At 37.1% G+C, this 26,419-nt stretch overlaps 1 protein-coding gene across 2 annotated transcripts in view; it reads right to left on the bottom strand.

Moving 5' to 3' along the window:
• Naa35 (N-alpha-acetyltransferase 35, NatC auxiliary subunit) overlaps window positions 1-26,419 on the bottom strand; it is a 69,515-nt gene that overhangs the window by 2,380 nt on the left and 40,716 nt on the right. For both annotated transcript variants that reach the window (XM_042671077.1, XM_042671078.1), the window contains 10 exons: window positions 23,109-23,287; window positions 20,668-20,727; window positions 17,584-17,690; window positions 12,158-12,224; window positions 10,542-10,640; window positions 9,339-9,517; window positions 6,182-6,318; window positions 4,407-4,474; window positions 3,172-3,312; window positions 2,447-2,569 (listed from right to left, as the gene is read on the bottom strand). In XM_042671077.1, coding sequence (XP_042527011.1) covers window positions 2,447-2,569; window positions 3,172-3,312; window positions 4,407-4,474; window positions 6,182-6,318; window positions 9,339-9,517; window positions 10,542-10,640; window positions 12,158-12,224; window positions 17,584-17,690; window positions 20,668-20,727; window positions 23,109-23,287 — 1,160 coding nt within the window. The remainder of the gene's footprint in view (window positions 1-2,446; window positions 2,570-3,171; window positions 3,313-4,406; window positions 4,475-6,181; window positions 6,319-9,338; window positions 9,518-10,541; window positions 10,641-12,157; window positions 12,225-17,583; window positions 17,691-20,667; window positions 20,728-23,108; window positions 23,288-26,419) is intronic.

Raw genomic sequence — 26,419 nt, forward strand, 5'->3', positions numbered from 1 at the left:
TGTTCCTGCTCTACTGGCAGTTTTCCACCTGCTCAGGCAAGACCTTCAAGGTACCTGGACTGCTCTCCCATCCTCTATCCAGCCTATCAATCAGTTCAAAAGAGGTGGTCTTCAAATACAAAGAAAAGAAAATCACTTTTTGTATGTGTGCACCAGTCCTGGGGCTTGAACACAGGGCCTGGGCACTGTCCCTGAGCTTTTGTGATCAAGGCTAGCACCCTTACCACTTTGAGCCACAGCTCTATTTCCTCCTTTTTTGGTAGTTAATTAGAGATATGATTCTCACAGACTTTCCTGCCTGCGCTGGCTCCCAACCATGATCCTTAGATCTCACCCTCCTGAGTAGCTAGGATTATAGGCATCCGCCACTGGCACTTGGTGACAATCACTTTTCATTATCTCCACTACTACCATCATCTCTCAACTTAATTACAGCTATTATCAACACCCTGACTGGCTCCCTGGATTCTACCTTTTACCCTGATATAATTACAAATATCCTGATTTTTTTTCCCCCAACAATGTGCCAAAGTGATCCTTTAAAACAAAGACAAGATCTCTCCTTTGCTCAAAACCCTCTAATATAGCCAGGTGCTGGTGGCTCATGCCTGTGATCCTAGCTACTCAGGAGGCTGAGATCTAAGGATCACAGTTCAAAGCCACCCCGGGCAGGAAAATCCGTGAGATTCTTATCTCCAATAAACCACCAGAAAACCGGAAGTGGCACTGTGGCTCAAGTGGTAGAGCGCTAGCCTTGAGCTGAAGAGCTGAGGACAGCACCCAGGCCCAGAGTTCAAGCCCCATGACTGACCCCTCAAAAAAAAAAAAAAAAAAAAAAAACCCTCTAATATTCACTGTGCTGCTTTCCTCACTCCACCACACCAGTTCTTCCATGTTCTCCAAATACTCCAGGGATACTCTTATCCCCTGTGTTTCAACATGTAGATGCCTCTACCCAGAAGGCTCCATCTCTAAATATCCATGAGATTTGGTTCTTTACCTAGGCTTAATTCAAAAACCATTTAAAACACCTGGGTTTAGGATATGTCTGGTAGAACGCTTGTATAAGCATTCACAAGGCTCTGGGTTTAAGGTCCGACATAAACACAGACTTTCATGCACACATGCACAAAATCCCTTCACATCTATCTCCACTCTGTTTTTTGTTCATGTGCTATGAAATAAATAATGCACTACATAATTTAGTTACTGTCCACAACCCAGCACCCACCCCTTAACTCCAATGTCAGTTATTTTCTGCTTGGGACACAGTAGGTGTTCAGTTAATCTTAGATGAATAAATTAAATTTTCACTAAATGAAAAATGCCATCTAGCTACTTCACTCAATTTTTTGTATTACTGTATTAGCCAAAATATGGTATATAAAAAGTCTCTTTCCTATTTCTATTCTCCAAGACACTCAGCTCTCCTCCAAAGAAGCAAACATATTATCAATCATTCCATATCCTTTCAGATACACCAATATGAGCAAATCTTGGGTAATGCATTTTTCTTTGTGCCTTTTTTAATTTTAATTTTTATTTGTTGGTCAAGGGGCTTGAACTCTGGGCCTGAGCTCTGTCCCTCAACTCTTCAGCTCAAGGCTAGTGCTCTACCACTTGAGCCAAAGCACCACTTCTGGTTTTCTGGTGATTTATTGGAGATAAGAGTTTCACGAACTTTCCTGCCCAGGCTGTCTTTGAACCTCGATCCTCAGATCTCAGCCTCCTGAGTAGCTAGGATTACATGTGTGAGCCACCGGTGCCCGGCTGTGCCTTTTTTTAAACTGAAATAGCAGTAAACTATACACTGTTTGGGACCTTGGTAATTTTTAAATTTATTATAGCCTAAAGAACAATACACAAATCTGTTCAATGAAACATAATTTCAATGGAACATAATTTCTATCAATTTACTGGTGAGCACTAAAGTTTCTCCCGCATTTTTGCTATTAGATATCCTGACACAGTGCACACCCTTGTCTATCCTTCACTTCTCTAATTTTCCTCTGTATGCATTTGTATCTACAAGATAAATCCCAAGAAGCAGAAGTGCTGAGCCTAAACGTTTTGATTTTTGCTACTACCAAATTATCCCTGAAAGGAAGCTGTTAATAAACTCATATTAGCCAAAACAGTGTACATAGATTACAGGTAACTCTTTGTAGAATATTTCAATAAAATTAGGGATATTGTAATTATTAAAATAATCCAGTTTTCTAAAGCAAAAGGTTTAAGGTAAAAAAGTTGAATAATGTTCCTGTGATACTGAACAAAATGTTTCATATTTAAGATTTAAAATAGGTTAGCAAAACTATTTGAAATCCTTGTCAAAAACCTAACAGGCTGTACTTACTAATAATATGAAGTTCATTATTATACTTAATGCTGATCTAGTACTTTCTGCTAAGCTTGTCCCCTAAAGGTGCAGTGAATCCTGGCTTACCTCATGGTCTGGGCTGGGGATATTTTCCAATATTATTTTTGCTTGTTGAAAATGCTTACTAGCTGCCACATACAACTCTGGAGACTGAGGAGGAGGGCTGTATTTGTTGAGGTCAGACATCTCCTAAAAGGAAGGGAGACTATTATTTAACATGCTTAATATAGAAAGTCAAAAGTACCTTTTTTTTTTTTTTGGTAGGTCATGGGGCTTGAACTCTGGGCTTGGGTGCTATCCCTCAGCTCTGCAGCTCAAGGTGAGCATTCTACCGCTTGAGCCACAGCGCCACTTCCAGTTTTCTAGTGGTTTTTATTGGAGATGAGAGTCTCACAGACTTTCCCACCCCAGCTGGCTCTGAATCATAATCCTCAGATCTCAGCCTCCGGAGTATCTAGGATTACATGTGTGAGCTACCGGCACCCGGCTCAAAAGTACCTTTTTAATTACAGAACTCTATACTGACTGTTCATATAAAAATGTTGAAGCAAATACTTTGCTCATCTTCCAATTTTTTATGTAACATTCAATTTTCAATTCTCACTTTAGTCTCATAATTTAAATAATTGCTAATACAAAGAATACACCTAATGAAGCAAAATCTTTTCACTCTAAAATTGTTACTTAATAACCAGCAAGTCTGACAATGTAGTTTAACAGGATGGCTGACTGGGTACAAATAGCACATCTCTAAGATGGTAAGACCAAAGACCTTTGAATGAGCGACTTACCTTGAATTGTAGATAGTGCACTGGTGGTGGTGTCATCACACTATTGAATGGAGCAAACCTATGCTCATACCGAACTTGTTCACTATCAAGCTCAAATTTGGGTTTGCGTACTTTTCCATCCATGTCAAATGCTACCATGGTCTAAAGGAAAATGGAGTAAGAAAAAAAGGAAAACATATGTAAAAGTCTTCATTAATACAGACTTGAAAACAACTCCCTGCTATTTAAATGTCTCAGAAATCAGAAACAAGAAAAACTGACCTCTTAGTATTTTTTATGAGCTATGTTTTACACAAAAAAAACTGAAGTTCCAGTATTATTGTCACAGTGTAATTACACCACACGCCCATTTTTTTTCCATGTTTCATACTTTTGCAATTTTTTCAGGTAAAAGCTTCCAGTAAAAGAAACAAATAGCAACTCCCCAGGCACTGGCAGCTCATGCCTGTAATCCTATTCAGGAGGCTGAGACAGTTCAAAGCTAGCCTAGGCAGAAAAATCGGTGAGACTCTTATCTCCCATAAACCACCAGAAAACCAGAAGTGATAGAGCGCTAGCCTTGAGCTAAAGAGCTGAGGGACGGCACCCAGGCTCAGTGTTCAAGCCCCATGACCCACAGAAAAAAAAAAAAAAAGAAAAAGAAATAATGTGTAATTTTCTTAAGCACAGGCCTTGTTTTTCAAACATCCTCTTTTTGCTTTATGGATTTAATATATTATAATCATTTCAAATAATTTCTTGAAATGCCTAGTGCAATTTAAAAAAAAGTCCTTACTATCTCTTGGAAATGTCTACTTCAGTTAACCGTTATCTCATTGTGCAGTCCATTCCCTTCCTAATGCAGACCTTTAAACACCCACATTTCATATTTTCAACAGAATCTTTACTGTCATATCAAAAGTAGCTCTTCTCTTACTGCCCATGTCACATATGGCTTGTGTGGTATAATCTAGGCATGTGTGAAGCAAGAACCAGTGTACTCAGTACAAAGGATCTGACACATAAAAGTTTTATGAATGGAAAAAAAAAAGAATCTAACATATAGCAAGGGTTCAAATGCTTGTTGTTGAAAACAACTAGAATTGAAAAAAGGCAATTGAAAAAGGCTTTAAGCAGATAGGAAGAAAACAAAGGTAAAAAAAAGAATCTGGTAAGAGTCATGGTTTTTTCCCATTTAAAATAAACTGTATAATATATTTAGACAGGAAATGGAGTTTTCATTTTTAATGACTTACTTTAAACATTCCAGCACACATGTTCTGATAGGCTTGGCTCATTGTGATCTCACGGCTCAATGGGCGAACTGTAATTAAAGAGAAAAATCTTCCATACACATTTTTCCTACTTAAATTACTTCAGAAAAGAAACTAATTTTTAAAATATCTGCTGGGCCGGGTACCGGTGGCTACACCTGTAATCCTAGCTATTCAGGAGACTGAGATCTGAGGATCATGGTTCAAAGCCAGCCCAGGCAGGAATGTTCATGAAACTCATCTCCAATAAACCACCAGAAAACTGGAAGTAGCACTGTGGCTCAAGTGGTAGAGCGCCTGCCTTGAGCTGAAGAGCTGAGGGACAGCACCCAGGCCCAGAGTTCAACCCCGACGACTGACCAAAAAAAAAATCTGCTGGGTGCTGGTGGCTCACATCTGTAACCCTAGCTACTCAGGAAGCTGAGATATGAGGATCAAAGTTCAACGCCAGCAGACACAGAAAGTTCCTGAGATTAGTATCTCCAACTACTTAAAAAAGCTAAAGTTAGGGGCTGGCAAGGTGGCTCAGTGGTAGAGTGCTTACCCTGCATGCATGAGGCCCTGGGTTCGATTCCTCAGCACCACATAAGCAGAAAAAGTTGGAAGTGGCGTTGTGGTTCAAGTGGTAGAGCACTAGTCTTGAGCTGAAGAGATGAGGGACAGTGCCCAGGCCCAGAGTTCAGGCCCCACAACCAACAGCCCCCAGTGGTACAGTACTGAACTAGAGCAAATTAGCTCATGGCCCCAAGCTCAAACTCTAGGACCAGCACTAAGTAAATAAAACTTCCAGACTGTTCACTAAAATGAAAAATGACATTCACTTCTGCTGCCAGAACTTTGCTGACTAAAATCTACAAACAATAAAATACAATTGAAAAGCTAAACAATATTGTGCTCCCAAAATAGTTAATACTACAAAATTCTAGTTGTAAGAAAATTTTAAACTTTTCTGTATAGACACTTAGCCTGTTATATATAGAAAATCCATGAACAATCATTCTATTCTCTATAAAATATCCACCCAAAGTACTTTATGGACCCGGTGTCTCAAGGAGCTGTGATTACCTTCCTACACCTACTGCAAGGGTACAGTTACGCAGTAACTTCTCTCAGCCATAGGGCTCTGTGAAAGACCAATGATTGCCTATTTAGTTGCCTAATCTGTTTTTTTTTTTTGGGTCCGGTCGTGGGGCCTGAACTCTGGGCCTGGGCACTGTCCCTCAGCTCTTCAGCTCAATGCTAGCGCTCTACCACTTGAGCCACAGAACCACATCCGGCTTTTTTCTTTTTGCTTATGTGGTGCTGAGGAATCGAACCCAGGGCCTCAGGCATGCAAGGCAAGCACTTAACCACTGAGCCACCTTCCCAGCCCCCTTAATCTGTTTTGTCACACATAGGCTATTTCTTTTTCTGAGACTGTCAGATACATGGAACAGTAAAGAAAGAAGAGCAATGACAGGAACCAAAGGCTGTATTACCATTAATGGAACTCAAGTCTTTCTACCTTTTCATTTCTGAAGGGATGGCAAACAAGGACTAAAATGTAACATTAACTCACTTATTACAAGTCATGAAGAGCTCTCCATCTATTTGTCAAAAACAAAATGTAACCTAATGTTCTTTATTTATTTCAGAACTAGCGAGGACAGGCTGAGGCAGGAGGGCCATGAATTTGAGGTCAGCCTGGGCGACACAGGGAGACCCTATCTAAATAAGCAAATATGTATACACATGTATAAAAACATAGTCCACAGCACCTTTCTTTTTTTTCTTTGTTTTTTTACTGCTACGGCCTTTCTGTTGCTCTTCCATTATCCTTTCTTCTGCCATTTGAGAACCATCAGCACGACTCAGTGTTGACATCAACCATGCATAAAGGAATTCAGAGAGATACCTTAATGGGTAAAAAGTATTAGTAAGAGTAGATGTCTAAAGAGATACATATACTAGGTAACAATGGGTAGTTTTATCATTTTATTTTTGGTCTAGTGATTGGACATAGGGTCTCATGCATTCTAATTGAAAGCACATGTTCTGCTACACTGTCATCTCCAAGTGGCAGTTTTATAATGCTCTGATGTTTAAAAAATTTACATAAATTGATCATCTGAATATCTTATAACAACTGAGTACTAAAGCAATTAGCTTTACCTTCCTACATTTTACACATTTCAAAAGACTTTTTTGATAATGATAAACATAAATCAAATGAACACCCATGAAACTTTTTAATATCAGGACACATATTAATTTTATTACATAAGTTCTTTGTGTGTTTGTATTACTCACAAAATAAAACAAAGCAAATAAGTTAACAAATTGTAAAAAAACAACAAAAACAAAACCCTATTGGCATTATACAAAACCATTCTAAAAATAGGAATATTCAAGGTTATAATTTACTTGTACTTGCTCAATAAAAAATGCAAATTTGAACATTCTACTAGATAATTTTCAGACATTTTATAAACATCACATTCAGCTAAACCACAAAAGTAGTTTCAATTTAAGAGAAATATGTATTTTTTATAATACAATCAGTAAGAAATAAAATTAAGGACCATTACCATACTGAATGAAAGCTAATAAAGATTTGCAAGAGATTTTATGATCTCTAAATATTTCTAAAATTTCCCATAAAGACATAAGGCACATAAACACATATAAAACAGGACATTTTAAAGCAAAATAAAAACTAGTCAAAAGATATCACTAGAATGAGTAAAATACTATACTGTGAAGCAAAACAAGACAGCTAAGGTAAAAAGCAGTATTTTTTTTTTCTGATAAAAAGCTGCAATGTCATATGGAGACAAAATGCTTGGCACTGAGTTTAAGAAAAGCACTTGTTATTTTCCCCTAGCACACTGCAAAATCTGAAGGTCTGTAATGTGTATCTTCACTCAGTCAAGGATTTTGATAGGCAACTCCTAGTGCTTTTTATATTTGGATCCTCTGTAACCTAGGGGAAGATGAGTGATGACAGGATTCAGGGCTGTCCTCACAAACATCAGATTCTTCAAGCACTTTTATGAAGTGCTTTATTAAAATTAATACTAAATCACATTTAAGGAGAGTGAGAACACTGATAGACTGTATCACTTGTTCTCAAACAGTCATCAACAGGCTGATAGCAGCGCTCCCTGGGAAGTAGAAATGAAACTGACTAGGTCTCATAGTAGATCTACTAACCCAGAGGCTGACAATAGGGAATGTGCCCACTAAATGGTTATAGTGTATGTTAACATTTAAGAACACTGTGTCTGCTGATTTTTAAAGGACAGACACACAATCAGGGATTATATTCATGAACAACAAGATTTTTCTGCAAGCAATCAATTTGTAATTTTGAACCCCAAAAGCAGTTCAGAACTAATATGAAAGTCACAGACTATAGACAAAATTCAAGTTTCTCTACAAACAAGAACCTGCTTATGATGTAGATATATTTGTAATGAAATGTATGTCATTAGTTTGCTGAAATAAAATTCTGGTTCTTGGTGTAAAAAGGCATATAAAAATTATATTTGTTCCAAGGAATGAATAGGAAAAACATCTCTTTAAGCTGTTGCAAGCCACAAAGAAAGAGAACTTGAGGATGCTCCCCAAATAAAAATCAACAGAAGCTTGTAATCCTAGCACTTGTAGAGCTGAGACAGGAAGATCAGGAGGTTAAGGTCAACCAGGGCTATTTAGCAAGACTCTATCTCAAAAGAAGTTAAAAAAAAAAATTCAAGAGTTGTATCTACTGTAAGCTAATAACAAAATGTGTCCCATTAACTTTATAAACACCTCTCAGTAAGGGTCATTTGGTATTATTTAAATAAATGTTACCAAATACCCCAAGTTATTATCTATCATATTACTGCAGTCAATCCTCAAATTTAATTTTCATAACCAGAGTTATCTGGGAAGATCTTTGCAGCTCATGATAAACACAACAGTCTGCTCTGTTAGCCTTTCTCAGAGCAACGACTCCAAAAAAGGTATTTCTAAATTACATTAGTTCAAATAAGAGTTTAAAAGACAAACTGAAAACCTCTAATATACCAAATATTATTGTTTGTGATCGGCAACACATGACATCATTCCCTTCAAATTGCCTCTGTTCTTTGCCAGCTAAGACAATACAATATACCTAAATTCATTAACACTCAATTCTCTTAAATTATTTTCTGTCTATGACAGATTGTCCATGCCTAAAGTATTCCTTCAACGACCCTATTCCTACATTTCCTTATCTCATCTTCCAGTGAACAACTATGAAGAACAACTATGCTAAGGACCATCTCCCAGTGTCTCCAAAGGTATGAAGGCAAAGGTGCAGGGCCACAGTTTAAAGTGCTTATGCAACCAGTGACCACTCCAGTAGATGGTTTCTACTCAGAAGATCTGATTCCAGCTGCTTTTGCTATACAAGTACACCCACCATTTGTTTCCAAAGAGAAAAAGCAAAAGGTCTTCAATTAATACATTTACTTTGGAAACATTACTAGTAATTTTCTCATAAATAGGCAAATAGCTAGAAAAATATATATGATATTACAACATTAAAGATATTCATGTTGGGCTGGGAAGGTGGCTCAGTGGTAGAGCACTTGCCTTGCATGCTCGAGGCTCTGGGTTCTATTCCTCAGCACCACATAAGAAAAAAAAAGCCAGAAGTGGCACTGTGGCTCAAGTGGTAGAGTGCTAGCCTTGAGCTGAAGAGCTGAGGGACAGAGCCCAGGCCCAGAGTTCAGGCCTCACGACCGGACCAAAAAAAAAAGATACTCATGTTGAGCCAGTTCTGATTTTCAACAGTTTTTTTAAATTATACAACAAATGAAGTCAATTACACTTTATTTACAGATGTTCTGTCAGATCTTATTTACTCTACCCATTCACCAAATTGATCTCAAATTGTACTCTTACCAGTATATGTAGTAGTATTCGTGCATGCTATAGAGTTCCAACTCAAAGCCACTTAGGAGATACTGTATCATAATTCGAAGGTTATGGTAAAGTACCCAGGTTCCTAAACAGGCCAAATGTTGCCTTTGGGGTTCCTGTTTCAACAGCATAGTGTGAAGGGCGGCATCAACCTTCTCTGCCTATAAAATCAAATGTTACAGAATTGGCTTTTTTCTTCTTCTAAGTAATAGAGCTTTAGAAGTCTTAGTGGAGCCAAAGCACTGGTGGCTCATGCCTGGAAAACTAGCTACTCACAAGGCTGAGATGTGAGAACTGAGGTCTGAAGCTAGCTTGGGCAGGAAAATCCAGGAGACATCTATTTTCAGTTAACTACCAAAAAGCCAAAGTAATAATACTAAGGGGCAAGATCCTGAGTTCAAGCCCCAGCAATGGCGCACAAAAACAAGGAATGGAAAATTTAAATTTCATCACTCAAGAGACTCCTACTTTCAAATGCATTGTTAGGTTTAGATACAAGTTCTTTTTCACAAAAGCTAACACTTAATCACTCCTTAAAACTAAAAATACATCCATTTCAAAATAGAAGTAGCTCAGACTGTGAGTGGTTATTCAGGGCCTTCAACCCTGTAACATCAGCCTCCTACAAGCCCGAGACAGGAAGATTGCTTGCGTCCACAGGTTTGAAATGAGCCTAGGCAACATAATCAGACCTTCTCAAAACAACCAATCAAAAATTCCTCAAACAAGTGACTTCAGGTTTTTAATTATTAGTTAATATTGTTGCTCACAAACTTAAAATTAGTATTTTATAATATAAACTTGCCCTGAAATAGTTGTACATGTACTTCATAATTTATCCTGATTATCAGCAACTAACTTAAAATGTCTTATTGTTCCATTTCTTCTCACATAAAGTTTTCCTTTGGTATATGAAAATTAAATCTTAAGTGAAAAGTAACCTCATCTCCTTATAGTAAAATGTTACAATACTCAAAATACTGATTTTAAAACTGTTTGAAAAATATCTAGAGCAAGTATGTGAAGTTGTCTTTTTTCTTTTTTGGAAACAGAGTTTTGGTAGCCAAGCTGGCTTTGAACTTGTACTCCTCCTGCTTTAGTCTTACTACTGGAATTACAGGTGCATGCCACAACATCCGGGTTTGAAATGTTTAATTTTAGAAAAGACAACTACTCAGCGCTTACCTCATCTTGCAAGGTAGCAAATTCCTCAAGAATATGACCAAGCTTATCTCTCTGTCGAGCTCTGTTGTGTCCATGGATCTGAATAAGACTACAAAATGGCTGGAATGCACACATAATTTGTTAATTGTCAGAACATTTCCTTATCCTAAAAAGACAATATTCCGAGTTATCAAAATCTAGCTTATGGAAAAAAATGCTGAGAAAAGATAAACCTTATCTATGCATATTTTTAAATAAATGCACAAGAAATTATAAATAACAAGAAAAAGTGGCTGATTTTGAAACTTGCTTTTTCATATGGCAAAAATATCTTCCTTCAATTTTTAGACATCTTCCTGCAATGTCAAAAAAAATTTATTTTAAACCAAGAGCCAATATACAAAGGATATGCTTCTGTGCTGCTTCACATATGCTAGAATGGCCTAAGAATTATATAGCTTGTGTTATATGGCTCATATCTATGAACCCTGATTGAAGTTCTTCTATTCCTACTATCCATACATAGTCTCTTCTCATATTATCTCATTTCACTACTCAGACAGCAGACATGCTTGGTCTTTAAAACTATGAATATTTTTTTGAAGTTTAATTCTGCTTAAATTTGAATACTTTGTTAAACACCTCAAACAATGACTACCTTCCCTATAAGAGGTGTAAGAGAAGTGATGTTTGAACATCTTGAAACTAAAAACTCAAAACCCAAATCTTTCCAAGGGCTGACAAGATGCTCAAAAATTCCTACATTTTGGAGTACTTTAAATTTCAGATATTTGGATTAGTGATGCTTTACTGTGAATGCTTCAAAATCCAGATAAAATTTGAAACACTTTTAGCCCCAAGTATTTCAGACAGAGATACCTAAACCTGTATTTGCATTTCACTCTTCAAATACTGGGAACTTTATAGGACAGTCATATGACCAATGAGGATAAAATGTTAGTAATAAAACTGAAATCTCAAGCTGGGTGCCAGTGGTTCATACTTGTAATCCTAACTACTCAGGAGGCTGAGATCTGAGGATCATGGTTCAAAGCCAGCCCAGGCAGGAAAGTCTGTGGGACTCTTATCTCTAATAAACCACTACAAAACTGGAAGTGGCATTGTGGCTCAAGCGGTAAAGCACTCTCCTTGAGCTGAAGAGGTCAGGAACAGTACCCAAGCCCAGAGTTCAAGCCCCACAACTGACCAAAAAGGAAAAAAGAAAAAACAAAGAAATCTCATCTACTGGATTCCTTTTATTATACCATATACTTCTTTCCTATCTACACATTTATTTAGTAAATGGATTAGGCCTCAAAGAGCTTTCTGGTCAAGTTTTCTAAGAAGAACATCCATATAACTAAGTAAGAAGGACTAAGATATGCAAATAGGAGTGTGCTTCATAGATGGGAGTCAAAACACACAAAGGTGGTACTCAAAGGCCCTAGTGAAAGGTCATCCCAGGCTAATTCTGTATCTAGTAATTCATCAGGAAGGCTACAGGCCATAATGTCATCCATTCAAATGTTGAGACAATTCGTTTTTAATTCAATCACTGAATAAGAAAGTAAATGAAAACATGGATATTGTAGGACTTAGCACCCATAACTTTCAAATATCCAAGTGGTAGTTCTTACCCGAACACAGTGAGTCACGAAAGAGTCAATACAGTCCTTAGCCTGGTGATTATTATATAGGCAGCACCTGTAAGATAATAGTCACACATCATTAAAATCCAAGTATTAGTTTTGACAAATGAGTCAGTGATTACTGTAGATAGTGTTAACAGAGAAGGTAGGAATGGAAGTGGAACTGTGGCTCAATGTGGTTAGTGCTGGAATTTTGCCAAAGAGCCCAGGGTCAATGCATAGGCTCTGAGCTCAAGCCCCACCACCAACAAAAAACAAAACAAAAAACAAAAACAAACAATTTAAACATTCACAGAGAAGGTGGGAAAAGGAAAAAAATGTAACAAAATACACTGAATTAAAAAATGCTAAGAGTAGCAAGCTTAGCTTATAAAGATTTCACTACTATACATGTAAATGTGTGATATTTCTAACTCCTTTAGGTAATAATTGAGCATTTAAAATTGAGTGCAATAAAATCAAACTAGTAAGGAGAAAAAGGAAAAGCTCCATGTATTTTCCACCACCATGGAAGCATGTTCTTAATAGTAACTACACAGAAATTATTATACAGAATCCCAGTTCTCTAAATATGCCTACTCCTATCCAACCACTGACTATACATCTTTCTCATACTCTATCTGCTATCTCAACAAAATGATTCCATTAGCTCAGTTTCCTTAGCTCAGTTTACACTACCATTTCTTGATTAACACCTTCCACAGTAGTTCTCACAGATCTGCTTCCTGGCCCTGAGAACTGCAGAGGATAAATAGGATTAAAAAAAAAATTAGCCAGGCTCTGGTGGCTCATATCTATAATCCTAGCTACTTAGGAGGCTGACACCTGAGGATCACAGTTTGAAGCCAAGCAAGGCAGGAAAGTCCGTGAGACTCTTACCTCCAATTAAGCACCAGAAAACCAAAATGACTTTGTGGTTCAAAATGGTAGAGCACTAGCCTTGAGCGAAAAAACAGGGACAGGACCCAGGCTCTGAGATCAAGCCCCAGGATCGACAAAAATTTTTAATTAACTCTTGTGAAGATCAAGAACATCTGCACTGAAGAAAATGAGGAAAGAGACTTTCTCCTGATACTCTAATATGAGCCAACAATTTATAAATGCTTGTCTGTGCAATGGCAACAGCCTCAAAGATAAAACTAACACTGAAACAGAAAATAATAGTGCACCTGGCAGCCAGGAAGAAAAAAGCAGAACTACAACAAAGAAGTAATTAAATAAGATACACTGGAAAGTGTTGGATGCAGTAGACCACATGTATAATCCTAGCAACTTGTGAGGGAGAGATTGGGAAGATTGTGGTTGGAAAGTTGAATAGCCTGAGCAAAAACTTTGCAAGATTCCATCTGAGCCAATAAAACTTAACTGAATGTGGTGATCTGCTTCTCATTCCAGCTATGCTTAAATAGAAGCGCATGTTCCAAGCCATCCTGGACATGAGAGCTTATTCAAAAATATAAGCAAAGCAAAACAATAATTTTAGGACATGACTCAAGTGATAGAGTTCCTGCTTAGCAAGCTCAAACCTTGAATTCAAAACTACAATACAGCCAAAATAATAATAATAATAATAATAATGCTAAAAGGTTCTTTAAAGGAAGAAAATTACATAAGGAATCTAAAATACAGCAACCTAAAAAACATTCTGGATTTTGGGGAATGATATGTATTATATGATTACATTATTATTATTATTATTGCATGATAATGACTTTAGGGAAGGAGAACTAAAACTATCCCTATTTGCAGATGATATGATCCCATATTTAAGGGATCCCATAGATTGATTAAAAACTTTGGTAAAGTAGCAGGGCATAAAATCAACCTACAAAAATCAGTAGTTTGTAACCTCTCTGTACAGTATTTTCACAGTGAAAAACTTATTTAAAAAAAATAAAGTCACATATGAGGGGAAAAAAATCAGTAGTTTTCTGTAAGCTAACAATGGGAAAATTGGACTGTAAAGAGGGAAGCAACTCCAATTGTTAAAGACTTAAAAAAAAAAAAAAAAACCCTAGGAATTAACCAAGATGTAAAGAACCTCCACAGTGCAAACTATAAAAACTTTGAAGAAGAAAATCAAAGACATCAGTGGAAAAATTTTCCATGCTCCTGGATTGGCAAAATTAATACTGAGAAATGGCAATACTGCCCAAAGCCATCTACAAATTCAATGCAATACCCATCAAAATCACATCATTCTTTAATGAGACAGAGAAAGTGAAAAATTCATATAGAATCACAAAAGGCCCTGAAGCAATCCTGAACAAAAAAAAGTTGTGCTGGAGGCAAAACAATATCAAACTTCAACTCTACTACAGAGTGATAGTAATGAAAACAGGTTGATACTGGCATAAAAACAGACTTAAAAATGAATGGAACAGAAGATGCAGAAATAAACCACAGACTTATAGCCATTTAATATTTGATAAGGGAGCTAAAAAACATGGGCTGGAAGAAAGCCTCTTCAACAAATGGTTTGGGGGGGAGGGAGATAACACATGTAGAAAATGGAAATTGGATCCCTATCTGTCACCATGTACCAGTATCAATTCAAAATGGAGCAAAGACCTCAATGTAAGATGGGGACCATGAAACTATTACAGGAAGAGGTAGGAGAAACATTAGGACTCCTTGGCACAGGGTAAGAACTAAGATACAGAGGTGTAGCAGATCAAAGAAAGACATGATAAACTATATAACATCCAACTGAAAAGTTTCTGTCCTTTGGCAAAGGACAAACTAACAAGCTAAACAGATAGCCTACAGAATGGGAGAAGATTTTTGCCAGCTATACATGAGACAATGGCCTAATGTCCAGAATATACAGAGCTTTAAAAAATTAAACCTCAAAGAATCAACAACCCAATTAATAAATGGACTAATAAGCTATCTTCTCAGAAGTAAAAATGGCAAATAAATACATGATGCAGTGCTCAACATCTATAGCCATAAAGGAAATGAAAATCAAAACAACACTGAAGGGATCTTGTAGACTTTTCTACCTGAGCTGGCCTCAAATCACAAGTCTCTTAATCTCAGCTTCCTCAAAAACTAGGCTTACTGTGTAAGCCGCTGGCAACTCTCTATATGAATGTGGGAGCATGTGCTCATGCTGGAGCTTAAACCCAGGACTTTGCACAAATTAAACATTTGCCCTACCAATGAGCCACATTCCCAGCTAGATACTAATTCACATGCATCAAACTGTCAAAACTAAAGTCTCATAATGTAAAGGTTACACTGGGAAAATGGGAGCCTTTTATAGAATGGTGGCTGGCATAAAAATTGGTTCATTTACTTTGGAAAGAAATTTGGCAAAACTATGTTGAAGTTCCACATGCTGTTATGATTCAGGATTCTAAGAATATATTCTACAGCACCAACTTTTAAAAAAATTATTGTACAGGTAATGTACAGAGGGGTTACAGTTACATGATTCAGTTATAAGGAGTACAATTCTTTTTAAAAAGTATGATCCCCTTCCTCATTCTCTTCCAGTTTTTCCCCTCCCAACTTCCTTTCCCATTTCCAATATAGTGTCTAGTGGGATTCACTGCTGAATTGGTTCACCCTTTGTCCCACCATTTCTGTAGCACAAATTTTAATAGAAATAAATTTGAAACAACTTAAACATCCAACTGCAAAACAGTTGGTAAAATAAACTCCAGGGCTTACTAAATCAAGTAAGTCTAAGTCTGCATGGATTATGTTTAGATATTAAAATCCCAATGAAGACAGAAAAAGCATACTGTAAGTATGTACAAATTGTGATGCAATTTCTGTAAAGTTTAAAAACAGATCTGGGTGGCATACACATAGAATCCCAGCTAGATAGGCTGCAAGATTGAGGGACTAGTTTAAGGATGGATGAGAGCAAAAAAAAACAAAACAGCATCCTCTGAAAACAAAACAAAAGTGGTTGAGTGCCAAGGGCCCTGACTTCAAACTCAGTACTGGCAATAATGATGATGTTGAAGATGATGATGATAAAAAATAGAACACGGTGGGGCTGGGAAGGTGGCTCAGTGGTAGAGCACTTGCCTTGCATGCATTAGACCCTGGGTTCGATTCCTCAGCACCACATAAGCAGAAAAATAAGCAGGAAGTGGCGCTGTGGCTCAAGTGGTAAAGCACTAGCCTTGAGCTGAAGAGCTGAGGGACAGCGCCCAGGTCCAGAGTTCAGGCCCCAAGACTAGACACCCCCCCCCCAAAAAAAATAGAACATTGATATACATATTTGGTGATAATGTACAAACTTTCATAGGAGTGATGCAGATGAGCTACAATGTCAAGGTTACTTCTAGGAGCAATGTGAGAGGAAAGAATGGAATAGGAAGATGATTTGGAACTAAGTCAGCAATTCTCAAAATACAGCCTGAATTTCCTTGGTGGTAGGGTGAATTGAGAAACTTTCTGAGGATAAAGTCAAAATACAATTAAGATCCTATCTGTCTCCCAAATCTCTCACAAATACACAGTGCATATTTCCCAAAGGTCTAGGCATGTGACATCACAGCAGATGTCAAGCCATATTGTCAAGTTCTTTTATCCCTGGCTAGGGCAACTCTTGAGGTTTGTAACCTACACTGTCTGCACAGTCCCCTATAAGCTTCCTACAAGACTAAATAAATCAGTTACTTTCTGTGAACTCTATACTACTTGGTTTTCATTCCTTCTTTTGTCCCTCTTGCCTACAATTACTGTCTTTTCCTGGTCATACTTCCTAAAGCACATTGATGTGAACTTGCTCTTAGAGTCTGTTTCCAGAAAAACCCATCAAAGACAGTACTAGAGTTTTACATAACATGTGCCATGATTTATGCAACCAATTGATAGTAAGAATGTTTATATGCTAATTATTCTTAAAATATCCCTATGTTCATGTCTTTACACATGCTGGTTTATTTCACTAAGAAGTAGAAATTCAGTCTTCCCTTTCCTCTGGAAAAGCTCTACTTACTTCTCACAATGCTAACTTTGTACATTCTTTGTACATGCTATCTCTTATGATGTGTTTTAGATCAGTGATTCTCAGAGCATAATTTCTATGGGGACGTGATCCTAAACAATTTTTATACATTTGTTATACAGAAGTAAAGAGAAACTGGGTTGAAAAAACACACTATAAAATTAATTTTTATGTATATAAAATGTTTTATAGCCGGGCACTTGTGCCTCACACCTATAATCCTAGCTACTCAGGAGGCTGAGATCTGAGGATCAAGGTTTAAAGCCAGCCTGGGCAGGAATGTCTGTGAGACTCTCATCTCCAATTAATCACTCAGAAAACTGGAAGTGGTGCTGTGGCTCAAGTTGTAGAGTACTGGTCTTGAGGGCTCAGGACACTGCGCAGGCCCAGAGTTCAAGTCCCACGACTGACCAAAAAAAAAAAAAAGTTTTATAATACTTACTTAGGGGAAAGCACCGGAGGACTGACAAAAGACCGAAGAGCATCTTTCACCATGTCTTGCATGAGATGAGTTCCAAAGACCTTTTTGTTATCCACTAGAAAAGTAGTCTTAAAACAAATGTTATATGTATTAGTAATAATGCTGCCAAAATACAGTGGTCATTACTGAGACATACCACCTGGAAACATTACAGAATGTCAAAATGATTAAGACAGTGGTGAGTGGGTATTTTTCCTCTCTTCCTAACATTAGGAAGAAAATATTTCATCTTTCACCATATTAAGATAATAGCTGTAAGTTTTTTTTAAATATGCCATCTACCAGGTTATGGAAGTCCTTTTATTTGTATGTTTAAAAATAATAAACGGATACTTAATTCTCTAGATGCTTTTTCTTAAATCTACTGAAACTTCATTGCATGGTTCAAAATTCCAGCTTACATTCCTAGGATAAACCTCATTTGGTCATAAACTCCACTTAGTCCATTTTATGTTTTTATACAATGCTAGGTTTCATTTGCTATTATTTTTCTGAAGATTTTTGTCTGTGTTGGTCTAAAAGTTTCTAATGTTTGTGATGTCAAGTTTGGTTCTTATATCCAGTTAATTTTCTGATTAGAAGGTAGTTCATTATGATTTAAATTTACAAATGTATATATGGTTGTCCAAACTACTTTGGTAAATTTTGGCAGGTTAGTCGGTTAAGAAATAGATCCATTTTATCTAAGAATTTATAGACATAAGAGCTATGTATAGTATTTCCTGGGGCTGGGAAGGTGGCTTAGTGGTAGAGCGCTTGCCTTGCATGCCTGAGGCCCTGGGTTCGATTCCTCAGCACCACATAAGCAAAAAGAAAAAAGCCAGAAGTGGCACTGTGGCTCAAGTGGTAGAGCGCTAGCCTTGAGCTGAAGAGCTGAGGGACAGCACCCAGGCCCAGAGTTCAGGCCCCATGACCGAACCAAAAAAAAAAAAAGAGCTATGTATAGTATTTCTATATTGTTCTTTTATACACAAGCTCAGTAGGAGTATCACATTTGGGGATAAGGGACTGTATCCAGGGTCCAGTATTTGCTAGATAAAGGGTCTATTTCAGTCATGTTCTCAGCCCACTTCTTTTATTCTTGATATTAATAATTTGCATTTTTTATCCTGTCTAGAAGTCTTAGAAGTTCATAACTGATATATTCAACCCTGGTGATCAATGGAGTTGACAGATGTTGCAGCCAAATAACTCACATCCAAATAACTGATATTTTCAAAGAACCAGCTTTTGGGTATGCAGGTTTTAACCTACTTTTTTCTTTCTTATTTTACTAATTTCAGCTCTTCGTTATTTTCTTTCTTTCTGCTTGCTTAATTTGTTCCTTTTTCTCATCTCTTAAGGTGGAAGCTTAAGTTACTAATGTAAAATGTTTCTCTTTCTCTATGTGATCATTTAATGTTACAAATTTTGAGTTAAGAACTACTACATAGCTTGGATACTCCATCTCCAAATAACCAGCAAAAAGTCAGGCTGGAGGCATGCCTTAGTACCCTGGTAGATCTACAGTCAAGCAAGCAAGCCTGATCAAATGTGAAGCCCTGAGTTCACCTAAGAAACTAACTCAAGAATTGCTTTAGTTTTGTCTTACCGAATTTGTATATTTTCACTGTTATTCAATTCAAAATGTTTTCTTTTCCCCCAAGCTGGTCTCAATCTCATGATCCTCCTACCTCATCCTCCTTGTTGATTACTAGCAAGCACCAACATGGCTAGCCTATTTTTTTTTGTTGTTGTTGTTAATGCTAGTAGTGGATCTTGAACTCAAGGCATCACCCAATTGCTTAGCTTTTTTTATTTCCTGGTCCTGGACTTGAACTAAGGCCTGGGAGCTATCCTTGAGCTTTTATGCTCAAGACTAGTGCTCTACCACTTTGAACCACAGTGTCATTTTTGGCTTTGAGATAAATTTTAGATAATTGGAAATAAGAGTTTCATGAATTTTCCTGCCAGGGCTGTTTTGAACCATGATCTTCAGATCTCAGCCTTCTGAGCAGCTAGGATTACAGATATGAGCCACCGATGCCTGGCTGCTTAGCTTTTTTATTCATGGTGTGGTGCTTTACTACTTGAGTCACATCTGGCCTTTGGGCTGGGTAGTTGGGGATAAAAGTCTCACGATTTTCCTGCCTATTCTGCCTATGGGCCACAATCATCTCAGCCTCATGAGTAGCTAGAATTATAGATGTAAACGGTCTTCCTCTTCACTAGGCACGGTGGTGTACCTGTCAATTTAGCTATGGTAGAAATTATAAATAAGATTGTGGTTCAAGTCCATCTGAGGCAAAAAGATCCTATTTTTTAAAAAATTGACAAGAGCAAAAAAGGTTGTGAGTTTAACCAAGGGTGCCTATGAAGCATAAGAACTTGAGGTCAAACCCCAAAATCATTAAAAAACAAAAACAAAAAACAAGTGCAGAACATCTTTTAAAAGCATCTGCCTTTTGCTCATCAATCAATAAAATAATATCAATTGTCAGACATCAATGGCTTGGGCCTATAATCTTAGCTACAAAGGAGGCTGAGATCTAAGGATTGTAATTTAAACCAGCCTAGGCAGTAAAGTCCATGACACTTTTTTTTTTTGGTCAGTCGTGGGGCTTGAACTCTGGGCCTGGGCGCTAGTGGTCCCCCAGCTCTTTAGCTCAAGGCAAGCACTCTATCACTTGAGCCACAGAGCCACTTCTGTTTTTCTGGTGGTTTATTGGAGACAAGAGTTTCACAGACTTTCCTGCCTGGGCTGGCTTTGAACCTCAATCCTCAGACCTCAGCCTCTTGAGTAGCTAGTAACTAGGATTACAGGCATGAGCCACCACCAGCGCTTGGCCCCAAGACACTCTTATCTCCACCTAACAACCAAAACAAAAACAGGAAGTAAAGCAGTGACTCAAGTGGTACAGCACTAGCCTTGATTTAAAAAGCTCAAGGACAGCTCCCACAACCCAAGTTTAAGCCCTAGGACCAGCAAAAAAACAAAACAAAAAAAAACTGACAATACAATATAATTTACTGTTTTAAGTATTTTGATACTAAAGTAGAACTTACTTGTAACAGAGACCTTGAAAGAACACATGGTGACTGTTCACTAAACTCACAGAAAAAATCCTGATACATGAAAAAAAAAAAGTCATTTGAATGAAAGGTAGACATGTTTTCATATGAGTCTAATTTTTGAAAATGACATAGTATAGAAAATATGGCAAGTAGTGAAAGTTACTTCTACAGCAATTGCCTATAACAAATAGACAATAACTAATTTTAGAGCCTACATTTTAAAAAATACTGCTCAATAACAGGACACAATGCATTATGAAAACAGTAATAGCAAAACTTCAGTTTCTATTTCAGAAAACTAAATCTTGAGTAACCATGTCAATTCCAATAGAATCATGTTATATTCACTACTGTATTACTGACTATTGTCAGAAACTATCTTTGGGTGAAGACAAAAGGATATAGGTTTGCATAAGGAAAAAGATACTTTGTCTCAACTTTACTAAGACTTTTAGCTCTGATCCTCTTTGAGAATTCCTTCCTTCAGTGACTAGCAACAGAGGCACCAAGGCAGAAACATCAAGATCTTGTTGAGCTCCTTTGCCAACCCGATATTTAATTCGTCACCAATATTTTACCCATTTAGCTACCTCACATTATCAATCTCCTATTATTTTATTCCAAGTTACCATTATTTCCTCATTGGAGTATACTAACAGTTTCTTAATTTGTTTTCTGTGTTTACTCTGATTGCTTTCAATCTTTTCCCTACAACGCAGCCATTGTATCTTTCCAAACTCAAGGATTTGTCTGTCTGCTTGGGCTGGCAAATGTGAGATCCTTAGTTTTCAGTCTCCAGAAAAAGCATGAGCCACTGGTGCCCAGCTCATCACAATTCTTACACTAGTACAAAGCTAAAAACCATGTCTTTCTCAACTTGAAATCTAAACTGAGAATTTACAATCCAGAAGTGATTATGAATTTTAATTCAAAGGTCTTCTGCTGGTCTGTAACTAGTAATTACAATTAGTAGTTCAATTATATTACTACCTGGTATCTAATGAAATATATCCAAAAACTACAGATAAAGCCTCAGTTACCTACTGGTTAGAACAAAGGTCAATTCCCTAGATTCCTAGGATGGGCCATAATCTCAGATCCCCACATGAATTGGTGAAAATGACTGGCGCAATATCATCTTTTTGTACCACGAGCTTATCAAGACCCAAGTCAGCCCTGCTCCTTGTTTTATTACCAACAACAATAACAATTTAACTACCAAGAATAGAACAGAAATGTCATTAAAACAATAGCATATTGTTTTAAATCGTATATTTAAATACTTAATATTTTATATTGTTTTAAATAGAAATTGCTTTAAAACAATAGTATATTAAAAGCATATCACCTTATAGTCTATAAAATAATAAAATAGGTTGCTTATACTTTAAGACCTTACAATCTGAAAAACACAAATACATATCCATATAACTGGGATCAGAAAAGCAGATACAAAAGCATGAGTAAAATCTCTATTCTGATTCCAGATATGAGATATCAAATATGGTTATATACTGTCTTAGTTTGCTTAGCTAGAAAATGAACTGCAAAATAAATTATTTTATGGCTATCATCCTTTTTACTTTAAAATTCTATTTTTCTAATGAGTAAAAGCAAGCACAACTCAAAGTAACAGAGGCATTATCAATAAGAATTTCTCTAAGGAACAAAAGCTGAAGTTGGTCTTGAATGACAAAGAATGAAAGACAAAGTCATCACAAAAAAAAATATAAGCAAAGGTACCAATCTTACATCCCAGAGACTGAGCTAATGTAAGAAATATAAACTAGATACTTGTTATCTCAACGAACACAGATACAATGGCAACTGCAACCAAAAGAGGCTTCAGAAACACAATGACATGGGGATATAAATACATACATACATGCGCGCGCACACACACACACACATATACACACACACATCCACACACAGAGATTTTCTCTCATTCATACAAAAGTTCTTGAAGACAAAACAGAGTTCAAATCTTATTCTTAAAATCCAAATGAACCACCCAATCTCTAAACTCTAGCTTCTTAAAAAATATATGTATGTATAAGCTGGGCACCGGTGGCACACGCCTGTAATCCTAACTACTCAGGAAGCTGAGATCTAAGGATCACGGTTCAAAGCTTGCCCAGGCAGGAAAGTCTGTGAGATTCTTATCTCCAATTAACCACTAGAAAAGCCAAAGTGGTGCTGTGGCTCAAGAGGTAAAGCAGCTTGCCTTGAGCTGAAGAGCTGAGGACGGTGCCCAGGCCCAGATTTCAAGCTACAAAACCGACCAAAAAAAAAAAAAATTGTATGGTATTTTCTAGCTATTAGAAAAAAAGATGCAGTAGGATTTATTCTTGGGCTGGCCAATCTCTAAGAAATGATAAATCATTCTGCAATCAAACCAAAGATATATTTAACCATAGATTTATACCTACCAGGATACAATGTAAATTTGTTAAGTTCACAACCTCACATACAGTTTTTATTCTATCTATTAGTCTTGCAAAATAGTTAACCATTTCTTCTCTTTTAATTATTTTTGCGTATCGAGGGAAGGTGGGTGGAAGTAGCCTCTGGTTCACAAGGGGCTCAAAACCCATCATAATTGGATGATCTAAACAAAAAAAAGAAAAAGGTAAGATTTTTAAAGTTTCTCTAAATTTTAAACTGCAAATGCTATTAAATATGAAGTGAAAAATACCAGTTTCAAAGGCCTCAATTCCAATCTCAGTCCTAAAAACCAATTTTCACTTTATAATTTATATATACACTCATATGCACATATATAGACACATGCACACACACATATTTTTAAAAAATGAGATGAACAGATTTACTAACTTCCAAATAGTATTTTCTACTTACATAATGGTAATTGTGGAGATGGGAGGGGGAGTCTACCTAAAAATGAACTCCAAGCCAAGAATGTGGTAATACAGGACAGATAAAATCTCAAGTGGAAATGCTACGTGAAACCATAAGAATTTAAGAAAGGTAAAATGGGAACATACTACTGTAGCCCTCTTTCCTCTCAATTACCAAATAATGGAATCAATTCAAATGTAACTACATAATGACCCAGAATAACACAGAATATCAGCCCCTAGAGAAGTCTTGCAAGGATATGGTACTGAGAGATAATTATAGAAATCCATGTTTCAAAGACAATATTACCATAGATCCAAGGGTGAACAACCTTTCTCCCTGTTTCTGTTCCCTCCCCACCCTACCAGGGTAAGCCTTTTTGCTTATAGTTGGTGCTCTACTAGTCAAGCCATGCCTCCAGTTCTAGCTTTTTGGTGGTTACTTACAGATAAGAAGTTTCGAGGATTTGTCTGTCTGCCTGGGCTGGCAAATTTCAGATCCTCAGATCTCAGCCTCCTTAGTAGCTTATAAATAGATTAGAAGCATGAGCCACTGGTGCCCCCCTCATCACAAGTCTTACATTAGTACAAAGCTACAAGCCATGTCTTTTTCAACTTGAAATCTAAACTGAGAATGTACAGCACAGAAGAAGTGATTATGAATTTTAATTCAAAGTTCTGCTGGTCTGCAAACAGAGAACAAGTTGGTTGTCACTGGCTTTGCCTACCCATTATGTGATGATAGCTTAGTCACTGTCTTTTCTAGTCTCTAAAATTTTGCTCTAATCTCCTTTACCTAGCCTTTTCCTCTACATCAGTTATGTAATCTTAAAAAAATGACTTCATTGTATTGAGTTTCAAAAAATAAGCGCAGCTGTTTAATTTTCCAACATTACTTTTTTCTAATTCTTCCTTAATGGTTGCCACCTTTATCACAAACATCTACTTCAATTACACACTTTTCATTTTTCAAAAAAATGATTGGCTGGGGCTGGGAAGGTAGCTTAGAGGTACAGTGCTTGCCTTGCATGCATGAGGCCCTGGGTTTGATTCCTCAACACCACATAAGCAGAAAAAGGCAGAAGTGGCGCTATGGGTCAAGTAGAGTACTAGCCTTGAGCTGAAGAGCTTAGGGACAGCGCCCAGGCCCAAAGTTCAAGCCCCACGACCAAAAAAAAAAAAAAAAAAAAAAAAAAGATAGGTTATCTTAACATATCAGACTTGAAAATATACACCAAAACATCTGTCACTATGAGGCTATAAATTTAAATTTTTAATTTCCACTAGCAACAGCTAAAGAAGCTCAAAATCTATAAACTAAACCAAATAGGTAATTATGATAGAACATAGGACAAGTAAGACCTGGGAAATCCTAGTAGATTTTTGTGTTTTGTTTCTTTTGACATAGAATCTCACTAGGTAGCTCCCAGGAATTCAAAATCTTCCTGCCACTTTAGTGAGAAGATTTATGGCATAAGCAGGCATCACCACATAAAGCTGTGAAGCTCCAATGTCTTACTTGGAAAGATGATGTGAATGTTAAAGGACTGACTAAAAATTTAAAAGACATATTAAAAGTAAAGACAGCCAGGTCCCAGTGGCTCATGCCTATAATCCTAACTACTCAGAAGGCTGAGATCTGAGGATCGTAGTTCAAAGCCAGACTCTTATCTCCAATTAGCCACCAGAAAATTGGAAGTGGTGCTGTGGCCCAAGTGGTAGAGCCCTACCCTTGAGCTGAAGGACGGGGGTTGGGGGGGGGGGGGGGGAGAAAGATTGGGATTGGGGGGGGAGGGGGGGGGGGGGGAGAAAGATTGGGATTGGGGGGGGAGGGGGGAGGCTGGGAAGGGAGGTGAAGGGTAAAAAAGGAGGAGGCTGCAATGCTTGGTAAGAAATGTATGCATTATCCTGCCCATGTAATTGTAACCCCTCTGTACAGTATGTTCACAAATAAAATTAAATTAAATTTAAAAAAAAAAAAAAAAAAAAAAAAAAAAGAGCTGAAGGACAGCGCCCAGGCCCAGGGTTCAAGCCCCATGACCAAAAAAAAAGACAGATTACAGAAAGGCAAAGAGCAATTATCTGCTTCTATGTATTTTTTCCCTTGCTTGTTCAACAAAGATATAACCAAAATTTCTGAATCCAGCAATCACATCCATCCTTTCAATTTCAGTATGTACTAAATATGAAAACGACTCCAAAATCAGTTCTTACATCAATTTTCCACAGCCAAATATTTACTAGTGGCCTGCTGTAAACCATCATGTTAAAACAAAATTCCCACTCAGTTCTAAACTGCCCTCCTATCTCATATCTATCTGTTCTCCTACCTCTTTATCTGCATAAAAAGATTAACATTCATCGAATAAATCCACCAGTAAGTAATTTCTGGATCTAGTTTAATTCTTCCTATTCTCTCCCTCAACACCATTAAGTCCTACACCATGCATATCTTTTTAATGAGCAGCTTTTAACCAATGCTTTCATGTTCTCCACAACCATTTTGTCAGTAGTTGAAGTTATACTACGGTGAAGGTAATCTCAGAGGAAAATAATCTGTATTGCTGTTTTTTCCTTATTCTTCTCAAAATATAAATTAGAATGTCATTAAAAACTTTTTTAAAAAAAATTCTGGGCTGTCCTTTAGCTTTTGCACTCAAGGCTGGTGCTCTACCTTTGACCTATAGTTCCACTTCTAGCTTTTTAGTGGTTAATTGGAGATAAAGTGTCATAGACTTTCTGGCCCAGGTTGACTTTAAATCTTGATCCTCAGATTTGGAATACCTAGAATTACAGGGTGAGCTGTAGAATAATCCTGAGTAGCAAGGATTACAAGCATGAGCCACTGGCACACAGTTTTATCTAGGTTTTTCTTTTTTTGG

The sequence above is a fragment of the Dipodomys spectabilis genome, unplaced genomic scaffold, assembly GCF_019054845.1.
Source record: "Dipodomys spectabilis isolate Male_0828 unplaced genomic scaffold, ASM1905484v1 ptg000597l, whole genome shotgun sequence".
NCBI classification, from domain to species: Eukaryota; Metazoa; Chordata; class Mammalia; order Rodentia; family Heteromyidae; genus Dipodomys; species Dipodomys spectabilis.